Source organism: Carassius carassius, chromosome 12 (assembly GCF_963082965.1).
Source record: "Carassius carassius chromosome 12, fCarCar2.1, whole genome shotgun sequence".
NCBI classification, from domain to species: Eukaryota; Metazoa; Chordata; class Actinopteri; order Cypriniformes; family Cyprinidae; genus Carassius; species Carassius carassius.
Window position 1 is genome coordinate 4528040 of NC_081766.1, and position 12397 is coordinate 4540436.

Sequence of the window (12397 nt, forward strand, 5' to 3'; positions counted from 1 at the left end):
AAACGGCAGAAAATCCTGTGTGATCACTCTGAATGTTGTCATATGTCTTAGAATATTCCTTTTTGATTCAAGAGGAGTTTACATGCTGCGTCTGTATTTTTTGTGTGTTCTTCTCGTGTGAATGTCTGTTGGTTGTGTTGGTGCCGGTCTCTTTTTCTTGAGGTGTGAGAGACGTCAAGTTTGTTTGTATTTCGAACAGCATGGAATAGTGGGCGAGAGAAAGAAAATATATTAATTTAAATGTACAGTATAGTGCCTTGGTTTTGTGTACAGTTTCTATACCAAACACACTGGTCTACATTTCAGAGACTTTCTTTGTGATAAACAAAATAGTGAATAAAGAAAGCATATTAAAAGTCTCTCTTTTTTTGTCTAATTTTATGTTTAACTTTTTACTAATTCTTGGGACAAAAGAAGCTGCAGAAACTGAAAATATATTGGTCAACACAGAGATTTACAACAATATCGTCATGTCAGATATTCATTATACTGGAAATTAGAAATATATTCTATTAAGAAAGAATTGAGAGCATATGATTGTTTCAAACTGATTGAGAGACAAAAATATATATTCCATTTAATCATACATACTAAATCCAGCTATTTTGTCTTTCTTGCATTATGTCTTCAGCTGGCTCCTGGTGTCTTTACACAGACTGTTTAACTTGGTTCAGAGGTGACAGAAATGCATTTACACACCAATTACTAGTATAGTTTGATACTAGGGTCTGAGCTGGGTCAGAGCAGGCATAAGTTAGGTTTTTATGCAGGATTGCGAGTTTACTATGAATTTTGAGAAGACCGTCTTAAAGACCACTTTGTTGTTTTTGAAAAATGTTGTTTGTTTGTTTGTGTGTCTGAGTGAACGCTTTCAGTTTCGGTATAGACTACAGTTCGTGACAGAAGCCCAGAATGATGATGTCAATGCGGGTCACACTTGAAATGAAAAGTAAAAGTATTTTCCTCCTGGGCATCATCATTTCAGGACAAATGCTCAGGGACTACACAGCGAAGCTACATGTAAATGTGTTAAGGTAAGACTTTCTTGACTTTACAACTAAATACAAATCATTTCCCAGTAGCCTATATATATATTCTTAAACATCTCCATCGACAAAGAGACGCGAAAAAGTTCTTCATAACGTTTAACAGTGCATTAAAAAACGAATTTTTTAAACGAACATTTAGCCTTTATTTTACAATTTGCTCAACACAGATAAAAAGCGAAACTAAACTAAAAAGCACCAAGATAAAAATAAAAAAAACATTCAACCAGTACGTACTTTTCAATTCATGTTTCAAGTAACGTTTGTTGTCAACATAACTATAAAATCATTTTACATAATCCAGCGTTCTTGTACTGTATGTATTCCTTGATTTGACTAGTTCTTCACTCGTAAATATAATCTACTATTGTAAAATCATAACAGGATCGCAGTCAGTCTTTCAGACTCTATGTGCCATTGTTTACTGTATAACAATGCTAGCTGCAGCTATATTTAGTACGCTTTTACGTGACAGCTCTGGTAACTATGGTTACCATTCTCATTTTTTGTCAAGGAGGTAAGTATGAACAAATGATTGTGATTGTTTCCGAACTCATTGCTATATAGAGAACTTATTTTGGGAGTAAATGTCATTTCCAAGCTATGCTACCGATAAATACTGCTAAATTATAGAACGCAAAACATAAAATATATCTTGCCTTTTCACATAATTGACACTTACATTACATCTTGCCAATTTTCTTCAGGTTGAGCTGGTCATTTCAGATTGCAGGAGTGCACAGACATACTGAAGACCACAGATGGATGTCTCTGATAATGGTAACTTACAGTAACACATGAAACAGGCCAGTCAGATATGTTGGTTTTAATAAAGACCTTGAGCAGTGAACAAAAAAGTGCGTTACTTTACTGCGTGTTCAAAGAAAATGTTGCCTACATCTCTTCAGTAAAAGAACCAGAATACAAAAACATATACTTAGGTCTCCACTTAGTGGTAGTCTTAAAGAACTTAAAAGAAGACTTTACATGAGACAGCTTGATTTAAACAGCTTAAGCTAAAATATAATTTTTTATTTTTTCATCAAGATAAGGGCTGATTTGCATGTAAACTATGGCTATAAATTACCTTAGCGATCTGTCTTTTCTTTCCTTTTCCACAGAAGACAAAAGAGGAACTGTGGAGCCTCATGATGCTATTTCTAAAATCAGTATCACTGCCCAGAATGGAAGCATTATTTCGTCACCTGTGATAAAGAACTCAACAGTCACTGGAAATATTAACATTGCTCATAATTACTTCACAGGTGTGTGTGTGTGTGTGTGTGTGTGTAAGCATCTCTCTCTGTTGGGGGACGTAGAACAGCAAAACACAACTCTAATACAACTCATATATTTTTATACTTTTTAAAATATTTAGTTTTAACTTAAAGTTTATTGTTTCTGTTTTAGGACCTGAATCTGAAGTCACAGGTTTGTAAAAATCTACTTGAATTTACACTAGAATATGAAATTATTTGAGATTATGTGAAGTGGATAAAATTCACATTAGTACATCTGATAATGGTTTTGCAATGTTACTCCCATCGTTGTTAATTCCACATACATCTGAAAGAGAAACTTTGAATTTGTAATAAAAGTAGAGTACAAAATGTATTCTATGTACTGTTAAACTGAACAGAGATGACATCACTGAATTCAATGATGAACTGCCTTTAACTGTCATTTTGCATTATTGACACACTGTTTTCCTAATGAATGTTGTTCAGTTGCTTTGACGCAATGTATTTTGTTTAAAGTGCTATATAAATAAAGGTGACTTGACATGACTTGACTAGAAATAAACATGAAAAGAAATGGAACGTTACACTTTTAGTGATTTAGATTATTTTACAACTCAAGTGTTGTTTTTCATACTGTAGGGCCTGGAAATCAAATCGTAATTGTGTGTGTGTATATATATATATATATATATATATATATATATATATATATTTGTTTATACTGTTGGGTGAAATATTTGTGATCTAAAAATTGTAATGCTGTTTAAACACTTTTTTTAACAGATACAAGCACATTGATTACAGAATACAAGAAGTCTGTGCTGTCCGACTATGTCTACATTACAGAATACACCTCCCGTGCCGGTGAACAGGTGCTGCTTAATGACCGATACACTGACCCGCTGATTATTCAGAAACACAGAGGAAAGAAAGAGCAAGAGAACGAGATGCGCTCCAGAGGGGAAAGATTCTTCAGCACCAGAGAAACAAACCAAAACATCAGACTTGATCAGCTTTTCGGCCCAGAGAATGGCTCCAAAATAGTGACTGGAAAAGCTGTAATTCTCCAAGGTGATTCTGGAAGTGGGAAATCAATCACTGCACAAAAGATCATTCTGGATTGGGCCTCTGGAGAGCTCTACGCTGGACTCTTTGATGTAGTGTTTCATCTGAGATGCAAAGAGCTCAACGGGCTCTCTGGTGAGGTGAGCCTGCTGGATCTCCTGGACTGTAGTTTAGCTCCAAAAGAGATTGCTCAGATCTTAAAAGACATACCACAGAGGATCTTGTTCATCATTGATGGTTTTGATGAACTCATGCTTTCAGGAAACAAAGAGTTACTGCCTCCAAAACCAGATATCAAATCCCATTCACAGGCCATTGTTTGCTCTCTTCTGAAAGGACGTATGATGAGAGAGTCCTTCCTGTTGGTTACTACGAGATCCACCTCTGTAGACAAACTGGAGATTGTTCTGAAAAAGCCACAGTGCTTTGTGGAAATCATGGGATTTTCAGAAAAAGGAGTGAGTGAATACTTCCGAAAGTTCTTTGAGGATGAAGAGTTTTCAAGTCAAGTGTATGAGCAGGTGAAGATACACGAGATGCTCTACACCGCTTGCTTCGTCCCTGTCATCTGCTGGATCGTCTGCACAATATTCAAGAGAAAAGGGAAGGATGGTGTTGTTACTAGCGAGTTGACGACAACCACGTCCATATTTGTTGATATTGTGCTCACACTCTTGAAACATCACAGCAGTTTGAATCCGCATGACGAGCTCAACCTCCTCAAGAACCTGGGTCAGCTTGCAGAGAGTGGAACGCCAAAACGCCAAGTCCTTTTTTCCAGAAACAATCTTCCAAAGGCAATCTCAGATTTACCAAACATTCCCTTCCTGTGCAAATTTCACCAGCAAGAGAGAATTTATATAAAGGAGATGTTTGGGTTCTTGGACCTCAGCTTTCAGGAGTTCTTCACCGCTCTCTTCTACATGTTAACAGACAAGGCAGAGGTGAAAATAAAAGTCAGGGAGCTACTGGAATTAGCAGGCAATGGGAGGCACAATAAGCAACTCTTACCTGTAATCCGGTTCCTTTTTGGTCTCTCGAACAAGAAAGTGAGCCGTTTAATCCCAGGAGAACATACAAAGTCGACATCTACCGTTATTCGCACAGAGCTGGAGATATGGATCAGCAAAGTTATAGAGAAGAACATCATGGATACATATTACATGAGTGATTTCATTCTTCATTGTCTGTATGAGCTGCATGATAGGAACATACTGAAGAACGTCATGAAGCTGTGGGAACGCTCAGGCATTAACATCCACTGGTCTTTGAAAGGGGTCGACTCTCATGTCGTGATGTACTGTCTCCAGTATTCTTCACGCATTATAACTATGGAAGTCAAAAGTAATGCGAAAGATCTAAAGATGCTTCACCCTGTGCTTTGCAGGTGTACAAATTTAAGGTAAGTGTGCTTCAATTACATGCTCTTACAAGCAGGGCTCTGGTGATACCATTCAAATCCAATGGGATTTATTTAGTATTTCAAAGAGCGCCATCACAGTAGTGTCAAAAAAATGTTGTTACCATTATATCATCTTATATGCCATGTATACTCATTATTGTTCTCTTTATTATAGTATAAGAGGTTTTGTTTGCAACATGAAATGGATTTTGTCATTTATTTATTTGTAGGTTGGATTTTGATTCAATATCTGACGCTGATGTTAACCTCCTGACATCAGCCCTGGGGAGAAGAAAGAACGTGGGCTATTTGACGTAATGTTCTCTTGATTTCTATGCATTTTCTTTGCTTTATATACAGTATGTAAATGCAACAATGCCAAAGTTCTCTAAAAATGAGTTTAGACACTAAATGACCTTATCAAACCATAATCTGGTAACTAATTTAACTGCTGCAGTGTTGTTATAGATATTATGTTCTTTATATTTATGCATCCACCATAAATCCATGTTTTGACAATATGGTGAATCGACCTATGTTCTTGTGCTACATCATGATTAGTGAAGCAGTGTTGTGAATGCATTGCAGTATGGAGGATGGAGCCCTGTCAGATGAAAGTGTGCAGAAGATCCTGAAAACCCTCAGTGGACAAACATCAGTGGGTAACATTCGGCTGGTGATGAGGAACATCAGCAACACCAGTGTCGATTTAACCATGAACTTTCTTGTAAAAGAGATGACGGAAAGAAAGTTCAGGTAAACCAGACACAATGACAAACACAAACAGGCACCTGACAACACATGAACATTCAACATTTAAATGGATGTTAATATAGGCAAATTTGTACATGAATATTGGGAACATACTGTATGCGTATGTTTACATAAAGGAAAGCTTTATGTAGCACCTTTTAAAAAAGAGTTTACAGAGTGCTTTACAGAAGAGATATGAATGTTGCATTCACAGAAAAAAAAAACATACACATTATATTAAAGAGATAAAACAAAATCCAACAACGTAAATCATTGTCAGAAGGGGGGAGAATGTCACGCACATGCTACACTATTAAACATGATTCGAAGTTCTTGAACTGATCACTGGCTTTTAGTGATAGAGAGTCGAGATCTGGAGCAATAGATGTTCTCTGGGTGTCATTACTGATGACAAATACCTTTATCTCACTTTGAAAATGTATTTTAAATGCTGTAATTGATCACATTAAACAACCTTTGGCATGTTTTTGTATAAATATTCCATATACTGTAGGCTCTCAATTAATGTGAGGTGATTAAACTACATGCGTTGTAATTATTAAAGTGTATATTAATGCTTTAACAGTCTTAGATGGACAGGCATGCATACATACATACATACATACAATCTTTTTCTGTATGTAGGTTTTTTAGATTAAACTTGGTTTCGTTTGATTTCTCAGTGTATGTATTGCCAGTCAAGCAGAAAACATGGACAAGAGTCTTTGCTCAGAGTTCACTATTGCAAGAAAAAACGATTCCTTCAAGTAAGTGAACTCTTATTTCATATTCATTCATGAGTTCATTCTCAGTTAATATTTCTTGAATTTATTCACAGAAAATGCAACATTGTATAACTTAAGCTCTTGAAGATACATTTGTTCATATAAAATAATTAATAACTGCTTTTCCTTATTTCAGGTTCACTGTTGGGCACTCAAACGGGCATCAGGGTGAAATCTCAGGAGAACCTGGTCTTTGTTTTTATCAGGGTTTTTCAAAAATATCCTTTGGTCTTTGTCCTTTCTCTGCAATACCCATGACTGACTTACTCAAGACATCTCAAAACCTCAGGAGCTTCTCAGACATGTAGGTCAATTCTGCTAATTTCCCCATATTGTTTTATTATTATTATTTGCTAACATTTGTGCATTTGTTCCCAGGAAAAACACTGAGTTTGATGTGAATGTGGATGCACTGCTGTCTTTCCTAAGTCATGTTCCTGGTTTAACTGAGGTGGACATACAAGCTGAATACCTCACAGATATTTGGACTTCTAAGATTCTGTCCTACCTTCAAGTCAATCCAAAGATTTCTCACGTAAAGTAAGAGAAAACAATGTTTGCATATTAAGATTTAATCTCTCAATAAATTACACTTATGCATTTAGCAGATGCTTTTATCCAAAGAGACTTAGAGTGCATTCAGCTATACATTTGTGTGTATGTGTGTTCCCTGGGAACTGAACCCACAAAATTTTGCGCTGCTTAAGCAATGCTCTACCACTGAGCCACAGGAACTTAAATGTACAGCTGATTTACATTTTAATTTCTTTGGCTGTAAATTTACTATTTAAATTAAGTTCACTAATTCAGACTAATTTGTTTTGTAACACATTTTTGACCTTTTAGGTTTCATTTGAGCAATCTCATGATTAGTGATGAGGAAAGGGTTTGTTCAACATTTTCGGTCTCTAGAAAGCCATTTGAAGAGTAAGTCATTGTGTCTTTTTCTTTGACTTAATTTGTCGGTGGTTGTGTTAACTTACTGTTGGTAAAATCTATTGCAGGTTCAAGATGCACGACAGTGAAGAGAAAAATCCATCATTGATTCTTGCAATGGACAGATGGGCTTATGATATAGCGTTAGAACTCATGCATAAAATATCCTATGATCTTTAAATTATTTATTTATTTTTTATTTTATTTATTTTTATTATTTATAAATTCAAGAAGAAATGTAAATTCATAACCATTTTAAATCCTAATGTGTGTAGATTTACTGTATGAATATGAATGTTTCCAGATCTGGTAGCAGTGGAGAGTTGGTACATCCACATCGACTGGACAAACCGGCACTGGTGAAGCTCATTCTCAGTTTCCCTCCTCTTAAAGGATCGAGTGCCAGTTGGGAGGTTCTTTTCAAAAGGCTTTACCAACTCATTCAGTTGACAGAACAGTGAGTTTAATGAATTAAACTGACTTCAGTTATAGTATTGTTTCAAAGTTAAAACTTGAAAATTCTGAATTTCCTTTATAACATTAAGTCATAATTTCCAATATGAGCATCGATATTAGTTTACTTCAAACAGGGTGATGAATACAAGAATGCATGATTTGGTCCAGTGGCCAGGGGAGAATCGAATAATTCTTCTAATACAAGGATTCTTTTCGCTAGATGCCCAGAGTTGGATGAGCATATGGATTCTCTGCTGCTATTCCTTCACTCTGTTCCTGGTCTGAAGGAAGTAAAAGTTTGGCTAAACAACCTGATTGAGAGCTGGGCGGCTGGTCTGTTCACCCTCTTCCTGTCTTGTTCTAGCTTACTTCACTTGCAGTAAGAATAACCTGATGTGTACAAAATGTTCAAAGATGTACAATGATGCAAATACAATTTTATATTAATATGGTGGACATTCAGTACCATGGTATATATCATGGTATCATGTTACCATCTGATGCCATGGTACTGCCGCAATGCATTTGTATGGAAATTGATGTATATGCTTTCTTTACTAAAAACTAAACTATATAAATTCTCTTTTGGTAGATTGAATACCAGTATGTCTATTGTTAGTGATGTGGAGAGTCTGGGTATAATGAGAGATGATGGAGTGAGGTAAGATAGTACCGCCGCTCCCCATACACAGTTTGCATAGGGCACTTAAACGTATATAATAATAAAAAAAGCATTTTATGATGAACACAGTTTGCAGTTTGCACCATCCCCACATCTGCGCTCGCGCCCGATCTCGCTATCACCTCCTGTTTGCGGCTTAATACAAATTATCAACATAATTAATAGCCAAACTTAAATTAATTAAACCAAACTGTTTTCATGTCATTTCCCTGTTTCATTATTAAATAATTGCATTCCAAAATAAAGAAAATCAAAAAAAATTGTTGTCTGAAATCTTCACTAGACTCTTGTTCTACATGTCCATACTTACTGTGGTCCAAATCACTGTGGTGATTTTCATATTATTTTACTATATCATTCTTTAATAATTGCATGCCAAAATCATGAAACATGCTATATTTTTCACTATTCATATTTGAAAATTTATTAAACATTTTAATCAAATTGTTTTCTGCAACTCCACCAGACTCTTAGTCTACATCTCCCCAGGTATCACTGTGGTGATTGTCATCTTACTTTACTGAATAATTTTTTAATAATTGCGTACCAACATCCTGACCGATGCTATTGACCTCACTATATCCCCATAGAGACAAACCTGTAGACTTTTATTTACTTTTGGCAGGCTTTGGGATAACCATGAGGTTTGGATATTGACTGTGTATTTGACATTACGTTTGTCTTAGTGAATGTCTTGGTAATTCTCATCCTGCCTTGTGTGTGCGGTTTCTCTGTCTTGACCCTCAACATGAACATGTCATGACTTACAGGTGAATTTTTTACTAATATTTATATGTTAATTTGAATAAACATTTATTTAGCCTATTCCGATTTAATATTTTATCTGGTCTTTCAGATACAACTTTCAGTGTTGCACTATAAAAATACAAAATACACCATAATATAACTTTTAATTAATAACAGGTCATCAACAAACATGCCTAATGGATTTGTAGTTTTCGAGTATGAACATACACACATTTACAAAAAAAAAATGTATACACAGGGCTCAGTCTACAGGAGAGTTATCAGATGACAGTGATGAAGATTGCATGTCCCCTCCTCTCAGTGACTGCAGCGATGAAATCAAGTGAGAATCATCAACTGTTCAAATCATTACTTTCCCTTACAACAATGAGAAACTTATTAGAGGCGATGTGTTTTTCAGCCAGAGTGATTCTTATGAACTGGACGGCGTGGAGCGTGTTGTCTGCTCAGATCTCAGGATGTGGAGGAGATTATCAGGGCAATGCAGGTAACATAAACTGTTCAGCAGAATGTTATTTTGTGAGATGAGTCTATTTAGAACAAATAAGATCAGTTAGGAGTGGTCCAGAAGGCAGTAAATTGCTAACAGTAATCAAAAAAACTTTTTTTGTAGCAAATAGGAACATTTTATTTAACTGTTTTATGAATCTGTGTTAGAAATAGTGTTGTACTGTATTTGTTAGGCCAGCTCAATTTCTGTTTGTATTTCAGGATGTGTTTGAAATGCACCAGCTCCAGTCCCAGGACAAAGTCGCTGTTCTCAGAGATAGAGCTCATCCTGTCTGAAAACTCAGAAAAAACTAGCAGTGACTGGAAAAACTTTTTAAAAGCATATATCCAATGCAAAGGGATCTCTATAATGTAAAATAATCATTCGATATTTTGGTATTTACCATGAAACTGAATGTTAAATATTAATTTTGTTAATCATTTTCCATGCAATAACAGAAGTCCTACATTTGAGGAGAGTGTGGATGCTCTACTGTTGTCCCTGCACTCGGTGTCTGCTCTGAACGAGGTGCGACTGACCACCAACAGACTAACCGAGAACTTGGCTGTGAAGATCTTCTCCATGTGTCACACAGCTCCCAGTCTCCATAAAATCTGGTATATATTCATTATATTTTAATATAACATCATCATCATCATCATCATTTTATTCACTTATACTGGAAGATCAACTTAAAGCAGGCAATGATCAGATAGCAAAGTACATTTAAGTACATTTTTTAAATATCAGCCTGTCAGTTTGCAGGTGGAGTACAGTAATACACACAGTGAGCTCAGTGTGTGTTCCTCTCTCAACATCAACAGAAACACAGACTCCACGTAAGTTTATCCCTGACGGTAAAGAAATGACAAAGATTTCTAGTATAACCATAGAAAAATTAACTTGGGACTTATCATACTACTAGAGAGACTGGAAAACTGGGTCGGGCTTTCTGGGATGGTACTCAAATGGTTCAGGTCATACTTAGAAGGGAGAGGCTATTATGTGAGTCTAGGAGAGCATAAGTCTAAGTGGACGTCCATGACATGCGGAGTCCCACAAGGGTCAATTCTTGCACCGCTCTTGTTTAGCCTGTATATGCTTCCACTAAGTCAAATAATGAGAAAGAACCAAATTGCCTATCACAGCTATGCTGATGATACCCAGATTTACCTAGCCTTATCTCCAAATGACTACAGCCCAATTGACTCCCTTTACCAATGCATTGATGAAATTAATAGTTGGATGTGCCAGAACTTTCTTCAGTTAAACAAGGAAAAAACTGAAGTCATTGCATTTGGAAACAAAGATGAAGTGTTCAAGGTGAATGCATACCTTAACTCTAGGGGTCAAACAACTAATAATCAAGTCAGGAATCTTGGTGTGATTCTGGAGACAGACCTTAGTTTCAGTAGTCATGTCAAAGCAGCAACTAAATCAGCATACTATCATTTAAAAAACATTGCAAGAACTAGATCTTTTGTTTCCAGCCAAGACTTGGAGAAACTTGTTCATGCCTTCATCACCAGCAGGGTGGACTATTGTAATGGGCTCCTCACCGGCCTTCCCAAAAAGACCATTAGACAGCTGCAGCTCATCCAGAACGCTGCTGCCAGGATTCTGACTAGAACCAGAAAATCTGAGCATATCACACCAGTCCTCAGGTCCTTACACTGGCTTCCAGTTACATTTAGGATTGATTTTAAAGTACTTTTACTCGTATATAAGTCACTAAATGACCTAGGACCGAAATATATTTCAGATATGCTCACTGAATATAAACCTAACAGACCACTCAGATCATTAGGATCGAGTCAGTTAGAAATACCAAGGATTCACACAAAACAAGGGGAGTCCTCCTTTAGTTACTATGCCACCCGCAGATGGAATCAGCTTCCAGAAGAGATCAGATGTGCTAAAACACTAGTCACATTTAAATCTAGACTTAAAACTCATCTGTTTAGCTGTGCATTTATTGAATGAGCACTGTGCAATGTCCGAACTGATTGCAATATATATTTTCACTGTTTTTTTTTTTTTTTAATTTATTTTTATGTAAAATCATTTTCTAACTGTTTTAAACTAATTTTAAATAAGTACAGTTTTAATAATTTTAAAAGTTTTAAAATTGCTTGTTTTATTCTTGTTATTATTTTTCTTCATTATTATTTTACTTTCTTTTATGTAAAGCACTTTGAATTACCATTGTGTATGAAATGTGCTATATAAATAAACTTGCCTTGCCTTGCCTTGCCTTATCTCGTTGTCTTTTATTTCAAGCTTGACAGTCGACATTCAGTTGGCCAGTGATAGCAACATTGAAACATCTCCATCATTCATTTCATTCATATCACCGTGTTCAGAGATTTCTAAACTGGACGGACAGGAACTTTTTGAAACTCTTGACATCCTTAAAGGTTTAGAAGATGGGTAAGGATTCTGTCAATTCATTATTTACCTGAAAATTAATTTTTTGCTTCTAGTTAAACACTTAGTTTCTTTATTTGAAAATATGCACTGTATATATTCATCAAGTTTAATTATTTTCCCCATAATCTAGATGTGAAGAGCATGAAGAGCTTGTGGGTGTTTTGATGTCCACTTTGCTCTCCGTTTCTGGTCTGCAGAAGGTCAGACTCAAGATCAGCAGTCTAACGGAGAACTGGATGAAGAAGTGTCTGTTCTTAACTGAAGTCTGTCCCAGTCTTCAGGAGATCAGGTATGAGGATGTTTAAAAGAAATTGCTATTTGTCCTTGAATGCACTTTTTTTTT

The 12397-nt window shown here is 35.9% G+C and overlaps 1 protein-coding gene across 3 annotated transcripts in view; it reads left to right on the forward strand.

The window, feature by feature from the left end:
- Positions 1-911: 911 nt before the first annotated feature.
- The window catches only part of LOC132154526 (NACHT, LRR and PYD domains-containing protein 1 homolog), a 59158-nt gene continuing 47672 nt past the window's right edge, over positions 912-12397 (forward strand). For all 3 annotated transcript variants that reach the window (XR_009437167.1, XM_059563110.1, XM_059563112.1), the window contains exons 1-2: positions 912-1034; positions 1754-1826. Coding sequence is in view for 2 of the 3 variants with exons in the window: in XM_059563110.1 (XP_059419093.1) it covers positions 1808-1826 (19 nt within the window). In the remaining variant the exon portion in view is untranslated. The remainder of the gene's footprint in view (positions 1035-1753; positions 1827-12397) is intronic.